Source organism: Heptranchias perlo, chromosome 2 (genome assembly GCF_035084215.1).
Source record: "Heptranchias perlo isolate sHepPer1 chromosome 2, sHepPer1.hap1, whole genome shotgun sequence".
Lineage (NCBI taxonomy): Eukaryota > Metazoa > Chordata > Chondrichthyes > Hexanchiformes > Hexanchidae > Heptranchias > Heptranchias perlo.
In genome coordinates this window covers 46,920,957-46,937,512 of record NC_090326.1, presented here as the reverse complement: position 1 = coordinate 46,937,512, position 16,556 = coordinate 46,920,957, and the positions used below count along the sequence as shown (strand labels likewise).

The 16,556-nt window shown below is 47.9% G+C and overlaps 1 protein-coding gene across 2 annotated transcripts in view; it reads right to left on the bottom strand.

Moving 5' to 3' along the window:
- Nucleotides 1-14,802, bottom strand: part of mrpl3 (mitochondrial ribosomal protein L3) — a 77,142-nt gene extending 62,340 nt beyond the window's left edge. The window contains exons 1-2 of one of the 2 annotated variants that reach the window (XM_068001841.1): nt 14,709-14,802; nt 10,286-10,464 (exon numbers count right to left, since the gene is read on the bottom strand). In XM_068001841.1, the coding sequence (XP_067857942.1) occupies nt 10,286-10,451 (166 nt within the window). In that variant the 5' untranslated portion in view covers nt 10,452-10,464; nt 14,709-14,802. Of the gene's footprint in view, nt 1-10,285; nt 10,465-14,376; nt 14,518-14,708 lie in introns of those variants that run through there. The other variant, XM_068001840.1, reaches the window with a different exon arrangement.
- Nucleotides 14,803-16,556: the final 1,754 nt, after the last annotated feature.

Here is a 16,556-nt window from a genome sequence, read left to right as displayed (position 1 = left end):
CTCCGCGCCTCTCTCCTCTCTTTTCCCCCCCCCCCACCACAGCCCCCACGCCACGCCTCTTTCCTCTCCCCCACTCCCACCACAGCCCCCACGCCACGCCTCTTTCCTCTCCCCCACTCCCACCCCGGCCCCCACTCCGCGCCTCTTTCCTCTCCTCCCCCCCCCCCACCCCCACCCCACACTCCGCGCCCCTTTCCTCTCCCCCCTACCCCCACACCGCGCCTCTTTCCTCTCCACCCCCCCCCCACCCCGGCCCCCACTCCGCGCCTCTTTCCCCCCCCCCCCACCCCGGCCCCCACTCCGCGCCGCTCTCCCCCCCCCCCCACCCCGGCCCCCACTCCGCGCCGCTCTCCCCCCCCCCCCCACCCCGGCCCCCACTCCGCGCCTCTCTTCCCCCCCACCCCGGCCCCCACTCCGCGCCTCTCTTCCCCCCCCACCCCGGCCCCCACTCCGCGCCTCTCTCCCCCCCCCCCCCACCCCGGCCCCCACTCCGCGCCTCTCTTCCCCCCCCCCCACCCCGGCCCCCACTCCGCGCCTCTCTTCCCCCCCCCCCACCCCGGCCCCCACTCCGCGCCTCTCTCCCCCCCCACCCCGGCCCCCACTCCGCGCCTCTCTCCCCCCCCCACCCCGGCCCCCACCCCGGCCCCCACTCCGCGCCTCTCTCTCCCCCCCGCGCCTCTCTCCCCCCCGCGCGCCTCTCTCCCCCCCGCGCGCCTCTCTCCCCCCCCCCGCGCCCCGCTCCCCCCCACCACCCCCCACCCCCCACCTCTCTCCCTCCCCACCCCCCACCCCGCGCCTCTCTCCCCCCCCCACCCCCCACCCCGCGCCTCTCTCCCCCCCCCACCCCCCACCCCGCGCCTCTCTCCCCCCCCCACCCCCCACCCCGCGCCTCTCTCCCTCCCCACCCCCCACCTCTCTCCCCCCCCCCACCCCCCCGCCTCTCTTCCCCCCCCCACCCCTCTCTTCCCCCCCCCCACCCCTCTCTCCCTCCCACCACCGTGCCCCATTCCGCGCCTCTCTCTCCACCCCATCCCCCCGATCCCTTAACCTCCCAGCCCCCATTCTGCATCTCTTCCCCACCCCCCCCCGCCCCATTCCCCACTCACCCTTCAACTTTTGAGGCCCCCCACAATTTCAGGTTGCCCACCCCAACCGCGTGATTTCAGGACGCTCCTTCCCCACCTCCCCCTCAACGATAACGATATCAGGTCGTAACTACCACTGTTGGCAGTTCATTGAAGCTCCAGCACTGTTTTGACTGTTTTTTTATGTGCAACCGTATCAAACATTCCTCTCCTCTCCTATCCTCACCCCCAAAATAATTCTTGAAAGCAAGTCCTGCCACTATAAAATTAACACAAAATTAGCAGGCAAAATGGATAATCAAGTTGACAATCGATTAGTTTTTTAAAATAAAACTATTTAGCACTTTTAAATGCACAGGCTTCTTTGCATTAGAATTGTGGCTCATGACACCATATGGCACTAGGATAATATAATCCCACTAACCGATCCAAATTTAATTTCCTAAATTACAATACAAGATACTTCATTTGGATTAGAGTACCTGTGGGTTGATTAAAGGTATCTGCCACCATCATCAGCCCGAAGTCAACAAAAAAAGCTGTAGATTATCTAATAAACAACCAAATGATAAATAATTTAGTTATTTTTTTAAAATCTAATTTCTGACATTGGGGCCAGTTCTTGAATAGCTGAACAGAAGGGAAACCTACAACTGAACAAAACCAAGACTAATATCTTCACTAGAATTATTTTATTTAGAGTTGTGAAGAGGGCGTTTTAACTAGTATGGCAGTGGGCAGGGGAAAGGAGCCACAGTATAGGCAGGTTGGAAGGAAAAGAAAGCTCTAGGTGTACAGGTAATGAGGTGGTGGAAAGATTGAAAGAGGTTAAGCAGGACAAAGTAGTAAAGAAGAAAACAAAATCAGGATATGTGAAGGCAAAATAGCCAAAATCAAGAAAATCAAAATTAACAGCTATGTGTATTAATCAGAGTATAATAAAATTGGGGAACTAGAATCATTGATTAAAATAGAAAATCATGTAATAACAGCATAACTGAAATATGTCTGTGGGTGGGTCAGAATTGGCAATTAAACATTCTGGGTTATAAAACTTTCAGAAGGAATAGGGAAGGAAGACAGGGGGAGGAGAAGCAGAGAAGGAAGACAGTGGGCAGCAGGATTAATTTGAGACAATATCACAACACAGGAATTTAAATAGAAGAGAACCAAAGCGAATCTTTTGGGATTGAGCCAAGGAATAGCAAGGGACTGGTTACATTAATGGGAGTATATTATAGACTAACCAAAAATGGAAAGTAAATTAAGGATGAAACTTGTAATAAATTAATGGGGCATATATTAACAATGGGGTCATAATTGTAGATTTATTATCCAAAAAATAGATTGGGATAGGGTAAACATTTGTAGTGAGAAAGTGGAATTTGTGTTCAGGGTCCTTTTCTCAATTTGCATGTTGCTTGACCTGATTCTAAGTAATGAAACAGAGCAAGTAAGCAACCTAAAAGTAGGGGAACATTTGGGAAACAGCAACCATAATATAACGCTGACTGTAGGTTTCTTTTTATTCTTGAAATAGCTGGGGGAATCCAGTGAAATATTGCAAATAAAAATGTTTAAACCCAACAATACAAAGTTGCATGCAGAGTATTCCCCTTCCACACCTTCTGAAATAAACTGTTCTGCATTGTGCACAAAGATGTTACACTAGAAATATCTTGTTACAATTCCAGCTGTGTCCCAATCTGGCCCTCGCCTCTTAAAAACCTCTTTTATGAATTAAAGGCTTTACTTAACTGCACATTCCACCTATTCCCCTCAACACCAAGTACCAAAACCCTAGTTCACACCATCGCCTCAAGGCATGATTTTTCCTCACTGGCCTCCCTACTCTACAAACTTCAACTCAATCAACACGCTGCTGCCAGTACCCTCACCCACAAAAAGTCCTGCACTCCCATCAACTCCAGGCTCTACTGGTTCCCCGTGTCAAAAGTGAGTTGACCTGTGCAAAATACCATCCCATCTCCAACCTCCTTTTTCTCTCCAAAGTTCTCATACATCTCATCATCTACCAAATACGTACTCGTCTTTCCCGCACTATATGTTAGAATCTCTCCAAACAGCTTTCTACCCCTGCCACAGCACCAAAACAGCCTGAACCAAACTCACAAATGACATTCTCTGTGACGGTGATGAACTATCCCTCCTCATCCTCGTTGACACGGTTGACCACATCATCCTACTCAACACCTCTCCTCCATTGTTCAACTCAGTGGCACTGGAGCACTCACACCTAGAGCATTTCTAACACTGGTTTCTCTTTGTTCCCCTGGATTCCTCCAAGGATCTATCCTCGACCCCCTCCTCTTCATGCTTCCCCTTGGTGACATCACCCAGATATGAAATCAAATTCCAGACGTACACTGATGGTACCCAACTCTACTTCACCACCTCTTTTGGGCCCTCCACCGTCTCTGTGCTGTCAAACTGTTTCTCCAACATCCAGTTTTGGATGTGCCACAGTTTCCTCCAGCTAAATACTGGAAAGGGAGAAGCCATTGTCTTCGGTTCCCCCCCCTACAAACTCCATACTATTGATACCAACTCCATCCCCTCCCCAGCCAATGTCTCGGGCTGTTCACAATCTCAGCAATCTATTCTCTCTCCCCCTGGTATGGCCCTCGTCTCCACTCCCTTAAGTCCAAGGAACGCAGACTTGACTGTTTATGGTAGACAATTGGTTTAGCCATTCATCGCCAGATCTGGCTGGACCACATAAAGCACTATCAGATCCTGCTCTCCTCTGCCAAAACTGCTCACTATTCCAGGATCATCCTGGAATGCAAAGAAAACCCCCGGGTTCTCTTCACCACAAACCGTCTTCTTAAACCCTTCTCCACTGCCTCCTCCATCCTCACCTCCAACAAGTGCGAGGAGCTCATGGACTTCTTTGTCACTAAGATTGAGACCATCCATTCAGCTACCTTTGCCGCTTCCCTCCCTTCTCCATGCCCACCAAGCCAAACTTCCCCGAAAGATCCCCCCGCCCAAGCCCTGAACTCGCATTTTTCTCTCCTATCTCCCCATATGCCCTCTCCGAGCTCATCTTGACCATGAGACCCACTTCCTGCTCCCTCGACTCTATTCCCACCAAACTGCTGACCACCCAACTTCCCTTCCTGGCCCCCACGTTAGCTGATACTGTTAATAGTTCTCTCTCCTCAGGTACTGTTCCCCTTCCCCCTCAAATCTGCCGGCTTCATCCCCCTTCTCAAAAACCCACTCTTGATCCCTCGGTCCTCGCAAACTGACGCCCCTTCTACGACCTCCCTTTCCTCTTCAAAGTCCCTGAACGTGTTGTCGCCTCCCAAATCCCTGCAACTCCATGTTTGATCCCTCCAAAATCGGGTTTCCGCCCCTGCCACAGTACTGAAACTAACCTCATCAAGGTCACAAATAACATCCTATGTGGCTGTGACAGTGGTAAACTATCCCTCCTCATCCTTCTCAATCTATCTGCAGCCTTTCACATGTTTGACCGCACCATCTTCCACCAATGCCTCTCCTCCGTCGTCCAGCAGGGTGGGACAGCGCCCGCCTGATTCCATTCTTATCTATCCAGTCGTAGCCAGAGAATCACCTGCAGTGGCTTCTCTTCCCACCCCCGCATCGTTACCTCTGGAGTTCCCCAGGGATCTATCATTGGCCCTCTCCTATTTCTTATCTACATGCTGCCCCTCGGTGACATCAGCCGAAAACACATCAAGTTCTGCATGTACGTTGATGACACCCAGCTCTACCTCACCACCACCACCTCTCTCAACCCCTCCACTGTCTCTCATTTGTCACACTGCTTGTCCTACATCCAGTACTGGATGAGCAAAAATTTCCTCCAACTAAATATTGGGAAGACCGAAGCCATTGTCTTTGGTCCCGCCATAAACTCCGTTCCCTAGTCACCAACTCCAGCCCTGGCCACTGCCTGTGGCTGAACCAGGCCATTCGCAACCTTGGTGTCCTATTTGACCCTAAGATGAGCTTCCGATCACATTGCAGCTCCATCACCAAGACCGCCTACTTCCACCTCCTATCCCTGTAATCGCCTCCAAATCCTACAACTGACCCCTCAAAACTCTCCGCTCTTCTTACTCTGGCCTTGTGCATCCTACCTCCCTTTGCCACCATTGGTACCGTGCCTTTAGCTGCCTAGGCCCACTCTGGAATTCCCTCCGCCTTTCCATTTCCCTTTCCGAATTTAAGACTTCTTAATACCCATCTCGTTGATCAGACTCTTGGTAACTCTTCCTAATATCTTTCTTTGACTTGGCTTCTTTTTCTGTCAGATTACACTTTTGTGAAACACCTTGGGACATTTTTCTATGTAAATGGCGTTATATAAATGCAAATTATTGTTGGTGGTTCTCACAGATCAATCGCCTCTTGGAAAAGATTTTGCAGCCATGTGATTTCTCTGGACGAATGAGTTCTCCAAAAAGGGATGAACACAAAAAGGTGACAGTATACAGATGCAATTTTTAAAAAATATATAGATATATTAAAATGTCCAAGACAAATCCAATCCGGCCAATTATCACCCCATCAGTCTACCCTCAATCATCAGCAAAGTGATGGAAGGTGTCGTCGACACTGCTATCAAGCGGCACTTACTCACCGATGCTCAGTTTCGGTTCCGCCAGGACCACTCGGAGCCAGACCTCATTACAGCCTTGGTCCAAACATGGACAAAAGAGCTGAATTCCAGAGGTGAGTTGAAAGTGACTGGCCTTGACATCAAGGCAGCATTTGACCAAGTGTGGCACCAAGGAGCCCTAGTAAAATTGAAGTCAATGGGAATCAGGGGGAAAACTCTCCAGTGGCTGGAGTCATACCTCGCACAAAGGAAGATGGTAGTGGTTGTTGGAGGACAATCATCTCAGCCCCAGGGCATTGCTGCAGGAGTTCCTCAGGGCAGTGTCCTAGGCCCAACCATCTTCAGCTGCTTCATCAATGACCTTCCCTCCATCATAAGGTCAGAAATGGGGATGTTCGCTGATGATTGCACAGTGTTCAGTTCCATTCGCAACCCCTCAGATAATGAAGCAGTCCAAGCCCGCATGCAGCAAGACCTGGACAATATCCAGGCTTGAGCTGATAAGTGGCAAGTAACATTCGCGCCACACAAGTGCCAGGCAATGACCATCTCCAACAAGAGAGGGTCTAACCACCTCCCCATGACATTCAATGGCATTACCATTGCCGAATTCCCCACCATCAACATCCAGGGGGTCACCATTGACCAGAAACTTATCTGGACCAGCCATATAAATACTGTGGCTACAAGAGCAGGTCAGAGGCTGGGTACTCTGCAGCAAGTGACTCACCTCCTGACTCTCCAAAGCCTTTCCACCATCTACAAGGCACAAGTCAGGAGTGTGATGGAATACTCTCCACTTGCTTGGACGAGTACAGCTCCAACAACACTCAAGAAGCTCGACACCATCCAGGACAAAGCAGCCCACTTGAGTGGCACCCCATCCTCCACTCTAAACATTCACTCCCTTCACCACCAGCGCACTGTGGCTGCAGTGTGTACCATCCACAGGATGCACTGCAGCAACTCGCCAAGGCTTCTTCGACAGCACCTCCCAAACCTGCGACCTCTACCACCTAGAAGGACAAGGGCAGCAGGCACATGGGAACAACACCTCCTGCATGTTCCCCTCCAAGTCACACACCATCCCGACTTGTAAATATATCGCCGTTCCTTCATGTTGCTGGGTCAAAATCCTGGAACTCCCTACCTAACAGCACTGTGGGAGAACCTTCACCACATGGACTGCAGCGGTTCTTGAAGGCGGCTCACCACCACCTTCTCAAGGGCAATTAGGGATGGGCAATAAATGCCGGCCTCGCCAGCGACTCCCACATCACATAAACGAATAAAAAAAATACTGTCACTAGACATTTAAATTGTGAAAATCGTCAAATCTCAACATTTGGGTGTCCTTATACACGAAACACAAAGTTAACATGCAGGTACAGCAAGTAATTAGGAAGGCAAATGGTTTGTTGGCCTTTATTGTAAGGGGGTTGGAGTATAAGAGTAAGGAACTCTTGCTGCAACTGTACAGGGCTTTGGTGAGACCACGCCTGGAATATGGTGTACAGTTTTGGTCTCCTTCTCTAAGGAAGGATATATTTGCCTTAGAGGCGGTGCAACAAAGGTTCAATGGATTGATTCCTGGGATGAGAGGGTTGTCCCATGAAGAGAGGTTGAGTAGAATGGGCCTATACTCTCTGGAGTTTAGAAGACTGAGAGGTAATCTCATTGAAACATTTAAGATTCTAAGATGGCTTGAGAGGGTAGATGCTGTTTCCCCTGGCTGTAGAGTCTAGAACTAGGGGACATAGGACATCTTCAGCCAGAAGTGCCAAGTGGATAATCCATCTCAGCCTCCTCCCGATATCCCCACCATCACGGAAGCCAGTCTTCAGCCAATTCGATTCACTCCACGTGATATCAAGAAACGGCTGAGTGCACTGGATACAGCAAAGGCTATGGGCCCCGACAACATCCCAGCTGTAGTGCTGAAGACTTGTGCTCCAGAACTAGCTGCGCCTCTAGCCAAGTTGTTCCAGTACAGCTACAACACTGGCATCTACCCGACAATGTGGAAAATTGCCCAGGTATGTCCTGTCCACAAAAAGCAGGACAAATCCAATCCGGCCAATTACCGCCCCATCAGTCTACTCTCAATCATCAGCAAAGTGATGGAAGGTGTCATCGACAGTGCTATCAAGCGGCACTTACTCACCAATAACCTGCTCACCGATGCTCAGTTTGCGTTCCGCCAGGACCACTCGGCTCCAGACCTCATTACAGCCTTGGTCCAAACATGGACAAAAGAGCTGAATTCCAGAGGTGAGGTGAGAGTGACTGCCCTTGACATCAATGCAGCATTTGACCGAGTGTGGCACCAAGGAGCCCTAGTAAAATTGAAGTCCATGGGAATCAGGGGGAAAACTCTCCAGTGGCTGGAGTCATACCTCGCACAAAGGAAGATGGTAGTGGTTGTTGGAGGCCAATCATCTCAGCCCCAGGGCATTGCTGCAGGAGTTCCTCAGGGCAGTATCCTAGGCCCAAACATCTTCAGCTGCTTCATCAATGACCTTCCCTCCATCATAAGGTCAGAAATGGGGATGTTCGCTGATGACTGCACAGTGTTCAGTTCCATTCGCAACCCCTCAGATAATGAAGCAGTCCGAGCCTGCATGCAGCAAGACCTGGACAACATCCAGGCTTGGGCTCATAAGTGGCAAGTAACATTCGCGCCAGATAAGTGCCAGGCAATGACCATCTCCAACAAGAGAAAGTCTAACCACCTCCCCTTGACATTCAACGGCATTACCATCGCCGAATCCCCCACCATCAACATCCTGGGGGTCACCATTGACCAGAAACTGAACTGGACCAGCCATATAAATACTGTGGCTACGAGAGCAGGTCAGAGGCTGGGTGTTCTGCGGCGAGTGACTCACCTCCTGACTCCCCAAAGCCTTTCCACCATCTACAAGGCACAAGTCAGGAGTGTGATGGAATACTCTCCACTTGCCTGGATGAGTGCAGCTCCAACAACACTCAAGAAGCTCGACACCATCCAAGATAAAGCAGCCCGCTTGATTGGCACCCCATCCATCACCCTAAACATTCACTCCCTTCACCACCGGCGCACTGTGGCTGCAGTGTGTACCATCCACAGGATGCACTGCAGCAACTCGCCAAGGCTTCTTCGACAGCACCTCCCAAACCCGCGACCTCTACCACCTAGAAGGACAAGAGCAGCAGGCACATGGGAACAACACCACCTGCACGTTCCCCTCCAAGTCACACACCATCCTGACTTGGAAATATATCGCCGTTCCTTCATCGTCGCTGGGTCAAAATCCTGGAATTCCCTTCCTAACAGCACTGTGGGAGAACCGTCACCACACGGACTGCAGCGGTTCAAGAAGGCGGCTCACCACCACCTTCTCGAGGGCAATTAGGGATGGGCAATAAATGCTGGCCTCGCCAGCGACGCCCACATCCCGTGAACGAATAAAAAAAAACATAGTCTCAGGATAAGGGGTCAGCCATTTAGGACTGAGAAGAGGAGGAATTTCTTCACTCAGAGGGTTATGAATATTTGGAATTCTCTACCCTAGAGGGCTGTGGAGACTGAGTCACTGAGATCGATAGATTTTTGGACTCTAAGAAATTCAAGGGATATGGGGATAGGGCGGGAAAGAGGAGTTGAGGTCGAAGATCAACCATGATCTTACTGAAGGGCGGAGCAGGTTCGAGGGGCTGTACGGCCTACTCCTGCTAATATTTCTAATGTTCTTATTTCTAACTGTATAATTTGCAGTTTGAACGTTTACAACACCTAGCCTGCATCAGTGTCCTGTGTTGTATGGCATTTAAGGTACAGCAGTTTAAGTAACTGGGTGTAATGGTTTGACTTTACTAATGTTGTACAACATACATTCTAACAGGTGATGTATTGGCAAGGCAGGTGGACAAGTCATACCTTCATGCAGATTTTTATGATCTACAAACCTACACATGAGCCAACTGATGCTCCTCTATCCAATGAAAAAGTCACAGATCTTTTATACCATTGCGATACACACATTGGCTTTTAGAGTATCTTGGATGTGCACTGCTGTACCGTACAGCTTTTAGTGTAGCAATTTAAATAACTTGGAAGCACAGCTCAACGCTCTGTTATATATAGCAGCTTGGGAATGTTTTGTTACATTCTTAAAATAATTCATTTTAAGGACTATTGACTACACCATTTACTGAGTGAACCAGATACACTCTTGGTCACCTTTTGTCAGTTAAAATAAAGTCTCCTGAACAGTCTGTGAACAGACCAAACACACCATCACTATGAAGATTCATAACTGAGAACACATCTGGTTCAACATCTTATTCCACAAAAAAATGATTGCCTAAAATGTCCTCAAGAAACTGTTCAAAAAAACATTTAAAACAAGACAACATATAAAACACATCTAGGAATAAGTATTGGACATTTGAAGTTCTTGACCCTGGAGTTCTTTTATTAATGGTGAAGATATAGAGAAGTTTATTCTTAAATCTAAATTTTAAAGATACCTTTTAAAAAATATACACAGACAGAAGATATTTACACTAGTTTCTTACAAAGTTGGATGTAATTTTGACTAACCTGGCTCCCAAGGTAACCTGGGCCACGGCTCATCTTTTAGCGGACAAAGTTTGCTAGTTGTCAAAGATTTATACTCTTCAGGAACCAATTTTCTTAAATAATGAAAGTTTTCTTCAGAGAGATGCTCATGCCACCAAGTGCTCTCTGTGTTTGTTCTGACAAACATTAATAATGGACTCCTAGCAGATCAAAAACAGGGCAATAATGAATGCAATTTTACTCATACAATTTAAAGTATAATAAATTGTGTTGAAAACAGAAGAAATATTACTAATTTTTAAAGAAATATTACTAATACCACACGACCTTTCCTTATAAGCGATGAATATGTGGGAGCAAGTTGAGAGGTTGCTACTGATGGATTGAGCTGATTTCATAAATAAATGTGAATTTCAAGTGGTTTGCTAATAGCTGAACCAAAAGATTAAGTTCTAACCTTGACTGTGCTCCCTGGTATCTACTTAATAACCCCATATTATGCATCTATAAATATTAAAAATCTTACATATGCAGGGACTTCCTGTCAACTTTTTTCATTATATATTCCTATGTCCAGATTTATAATGGAATTTATATAAACTTGTCACAGTGTAATTACACACTCCCACCAGGCCTGCAGGAATACAGCAGGCAGACCAAAAGAAAACAGAGCAGGCAGGCCAGGGGCTTTGGAAAGACGAGTTGGAAAACTCATGCAACTCTGGTTTGAAGAAGCAAGTGTAGTACTTTGGAAGCCCAGGCCTGCAGAAGGGGTAGAGATGCATGGAACCGTGAGTAGAGCCGGGGTGAATCAGAAAAATGACACAACTTTAGCATCTTTAATAGACGAAAACGCCCCAAGGTGCTTCACAGAATCATAACCAGTCAAAAATTGACACCAAGCCAAAACTTGGATGACAGCTTCAGCAGAAGATGGGCCGAGGCAGGGATGGAGCCAGGCAATGTTACGGAGGTGGAAGTAGACGGTCTTTGTGATGGAGAAGATATGAGGCCGGAAGCTCAGCTGGGAGTCAAATAGGACACTGAGGTTGAGAACAGTCTAGTTTCCAACAACGACTTGCATTTATATAGCACTTTTAACATAGTAAAACGTCCCAGGGCGCTTCACAGGAGCATTATTAAACAAAATTTGACACCGAGCAACATAAGGAGATGTTGGGACAGGTAACCAAAAGCTTGGTCAAAGTAGTAGGTTTTAAGGAGCATTTTAAAGGAGAGAGAGGTAGAGAGGTTTAGGAAGGGAATTTCAGAGCTTAGGGCCTAGGCAGTTGAAGGCATAGCTGCCGACGATGGAGTGATTAAAATTGGGGACGCGCAAGAGGCAAGAATAGGAGAGCAGGGATCTCGGAAGATTTTAGGGCTGGAGGAGGTTAGAGATAGGGAGGGACGAGGCCATGGAGGGATTTGAGATCAAGGATAAGAATTTTAAAATCGAGGTATTGCCGGACCGGAAGCCAATGTAGGTCAGTGACCACAGGGGCGATGGGTGAACGGGACTTGGTGCGAGTTAGGATATGGGCAGCAGAGTTTTGGATGAGCTATTTAGGCTGAGAGAATGGCCGGGGAGGGGCATGGAATTGGTGGCAAGGGAACAGAGTTTGTATGGGTGCTGAAAACAATTGCTTCGATCTTTCCAACGTTTATTTGGAGGAAATTGCGGCTCATCCAGGATTGGATATCGGACAAGCAGCATGACAACACGGAGGCTGTGGAGGGGTCGAGAGAGGCTGTGGAGGGGTAGAACTGGGTGTCGTCAGCGTACATGTGGAACCTGACACCATGTCTTCAGATGATGTTGTCAAGGGGCAGCAAGTAGATAAGGAATAGGAAGGGTTCAAGGATGAATCCTTGGGGGACTCGAGAGGTAACAGACAGGGGTTGGAAGAGGAGCCGCTGCAGGAGATTTTCTGGCTATGACTGGATAAGAGTGAAACCAAGTGAGGGCAGTCTCACTCAGCTGGTCAACGGACAGGCATTGGAAGAGAATGGTGTGGTCTACCGTGTCAAAAGCTGCAGAGAGGTCGAGAAGGATGAGGAGGTATAGTGCACCATAATCACAGTCACAAAGGATGTCATTTGTAACTGATAAGGGCTGTTTTTTAGTGTTGTGCTCGGACTGGAAACCTGATTAGAGAGGTTCAAAAGTGGAGTTGTGCGAAAGATGAACATGTGTGAGGCAAAACAGGTTTAAGGACTTTGGAGAGGAAACGGAGGTTAAAGATGGGTCAGTCGCTAGCAAGGACAGAAGGTGTCAAGTTTTTTTTTGAGGAGTGGGGTGATGATGGCTGTTTTGAAAGGGATGAAGACAGTGCCTGAGGAGAGGGAAATATTTACAATGTCAGCTAGCATGGGGGCCACGAAGGGAAGTCTGGTGGTCAGCAGTTTAGTGGGAATAGGGTTGAGAGAGCAGGAGATGGGCCTCATGGACATGATAAGCCCGGAAAGGGCATGAGGAGAGATAGGAGAGAAACTAGAGAAAGTTGCAGGTTCAGGGCTAGGGGGGAACCTTAGGGGAAGTTTGGCTCGGTGGGCAAGGGAGGGACTCGGCAGAGGCAGCTGAAAGGATGGTCTCAATCTTAGTGACAAAGAAGTCCAAGAGCTCATTGCACCTGTTGTTGAAGGTGAGGGTGGAGCAGGAAGGGGGGTGGCGGGAAAGAGAGATTTAAGCAGACAGTTGGTAATGAAGAAGAATTATGGAGTTATCTTTACATTCTAGGATGATCCTGGAATAGTGAAGAGGGCCTGGTAGTGCTTGATGTGATTCACGCAGATCTGGTAAAGAACAGTTCAACCAGTTGTGTGACAAATAGATTCAGGTCTGTGCTGCTTGGACTTGAGGGAGTGAAGATGGAATCCGTTAGGCAAGGTGGTCAGCAAAAGAGAATGGAGCAGTTGGGGTTGCTGGTCATAAGGAGTCAGCAATGAGTGCCTCAATGGGTCCTTCAGAGAATGCTGGGAGAGACAGGGAAGCTGTGAGCTTATTCAAGAGGGATTCAAGCCTGGGATGGCAGCAGGAGAATAGGAAGGTAGAGTAATAGTGAAGTGTTAGATCACTGATAAGCTTCCACTGTTTGTCTAGCTAGGGCCACCCTACGCATTAGGGCTTTTAACTGCAGGATTACCTCCTGGTGTCAGGTGGGTAGAATTCCAAAACCAATGACATCCCTCTAGGTCCCATCAATTAGCCATGCTGGCTACTCAAATCATCAACAGAGCCCTGAAGTACTATGAACCTGCCTGTCTCAGGTATCATATTAACAAGTTTGCCACAAAGGATCGATTTGGCTCCAAAAACCGCACCGCCAGATGCAAAAACTTGGAGCTATTTTGACCCTACAGAGAACTAACTTACCTCCACCCAAGCAGCACTGTCACTAATCTGATCACTGGACAACTGACAAGAATGGATTTGAGCCCATTCTAGACAGATAGCTGGTCCAGGAACTCCTCCCAAGCTGTGTAACTCACTAAAAATGAGTGTGCTGCCACTCTCTGACTACGCATGGCCACACTCCGCTGAACGGTGATTCCACCAATTGAAGGTGAGAAGCAGCAGCAACAGCTCTCTGCACCTCAGTTACCAGAGACACCGAACACTGGATCTATGAGCCGGGGCGGTGTTCTCATACTCAGCCTCAAAGTTAACACCTTCCGGTAGCTGTCTGTCAGCCCCAAGGTTGAGATTCCTCATCCACTACAGAGCTGGTATCTGTATTCTGGGGGGGTGCAAGGACCTACAGGCCTGCCATGTGCCTTAATGTTCCAGGCATCCAAGTCCAAGTGTCGGGCTCCAGTCTCACTCCTTAACTGTTTAACCCAGGTCCCCGTGTCAGGGTCTTGGGCAAAGAGGTTTCTCAAGCACGGGAACGACAATCTCTCCAGGGTACTCAAAGGATAGGTCGGTGAAAGCCGGAGCCTTCCCTCCCTCCCGACAATCGCTTTGGCACAAACCCCCCTCACGGACCTGCTCCCGGATTTTCTCACTCGTTTCACTCCCTGCAGCTCAAACCTGCAGGCGGCTGTGTGACCCGGCCCCACGAAACGTCCTGCCGCAATATTAACAACAAGCACACGCTTGATCGCGATCAAACCTTTGAGGCCCGGCTCTTCTCCCGAGTATATTGATCCCCTGTAGCTGCAGCAGCCTCTCCCCCATCACCCGGCCTCTCGCCGCCGCCGCCGCCGCCATGTCCCCGGGTCTCGAGCGATCGCCGTTTGTCCAACCGCTCTCAGTGTCCCCCGCAAACATCCGGTCCCCCGCTCAACTCTCTCCCCCCCCCCCAGCCTTCGTTCCCTATTTCTTTCGGAGAAATGTAAACCAGGTCCATATATTTATTTATTTATTTATGACGTTTATACACAAAGTAAACACTTCATTTCCGAGAACTCCAAAGGATCAAAAGAGATGAAAAAGATTAAATACCTGCAGGTCTGGTCACACAAGGGCCATCAGCAGAGCTCCACCGAATAATTGCTACTCATTGGGAATGAGATTCCCTCTTTTTTGAGCTTTTAAAATGCGTCTTTTTTGATGTCTTTCCCTTAAACTTAGCTCTGTAATATTTAAAGAGGCTTTGCTGTCTGCGTCATTTATTGAATAAAAGGTTTCTGCCAACATATCACGCACGGAAATGAAGAGCAGGAAAAGGCCATCTGGTCCATGGAGCCTGCCCCACACAGACCTAATGCCTGAACCATCATGAGGCAAAAAACTTCATTAAATAATAGATGGTCAATTCGGGGATAAAATCTGGGAAATTTCTCTTCGACCCCCTGAGGCAATCAACACTAGTCCAGGATGCTGTATTCTCTTTCTAATGCATTTAAAACTACTTTGTGCAGTGGAATTTTTAAAAAAGTTTTCTGAAAATTCAAATAAACTATATCACAGGCCATAGATATTTGCATTATCTGTGGTATCCTCAAGATGTCAAGGGTGTTTGTCCAACAGGATATTTCCCTTCTAAATCTATGCTGGCATTTTAAAATTATTAGTATATAAGTACATATACAACCTGTCCCTTAGAATAGATTCCATTTAGTCACCTAGTAGTGATGTTATGCTAATAGTCCAATAGCTGCACGCATTACATGTGTTATCTTTTTTTACCTATATATAGATAGCAGCAGGTGAGGCTTCCAGCCAGCAATGCAAAGTCAAAATATTACTCCTTTAGAGTGACATTACCCATTTCTCAAAGTATTACTCAGGTATACCAGAGAAATCATTGGAGAAAAGACCATTCGCCAATTCTTTCTCCAGTAGCTTGACAAAGAAGGTCAAAAAGAGGAATCACTCAACCACCATTTTCTTATCTATCTAATTAACTTGCCAATGCTGAGAAAGTACCTGTTCATTTTTTTTGCCAGGGCTGCTTTCAAAGGTGTTTGCATCATCAGATACGAGAATTTCTGACATTAGTTAATTCCTTTTTTGGAAACAGCGGACAATACTTTCCCTAGATGTGGGAACATTTTGAACTAACCTAATTGAAATAATTTAATATAAAATAAAAACAGAAAATGCTGGAAAAGCTCAGCAAGTCAGGCAGCATTTGTGGAGAAAGAAATAAAGTTAATGTTTCAGGTCAAAGATCTTTTATCAGAACTGGAAGATAGTAAAGAGTTAACAGTTTTTAAACAAATACAAAGCCAGGAAGGGGGGAGGAAAGAACAAAAGGGAAGGTTGTGATAGGGTAGAGGGCAAGAGTGATTAAATGACAAAAGTGATGATAGTGCAAAGCAAGGAGGGTGGTAATGGGACAAGTTAAGAAACAAATGATGGGCCCAGAGGAGCCGTAAATGGCAACATCAGAACCATTACCAGCAGCCACAGTCCCACAAAAAAAATGGGAGCAGTGGTTATGGTCTGAAGTTATTGAAATCAATGTTAAGCCTGGAAGGTTGTAAAGTGCCTAAACGAAAGATGAGGTGCTGTTCCTTGAGCTTCCATTGAGCTTCATTGAAACAGTGTAAGACGCTGAGGACAGAGAGGTCAGAGTGGGAGTGGGACGGGCAAGCGACCGGCAGGTCAGGATCACGCTTGTGGACTGAGCGGAGGTGTTCAGCAAAGTGATCACCCAATCCGCGTTTGGTCTCCCTAATTTAGAGGAGGCTGCATTGTGAGCAGCGAATACAGTAAACTAAATTGAAAGAAGTACAAGTAAACCGCTGTTTCACCTGGAAAGAGTGTTTGGGGCCCTAGATGGTGGGAAGGGAGGAGGTGAAAGGGCAGATGTTGCAACTCCTGCGCTAGCATGGGAAGGTGCTA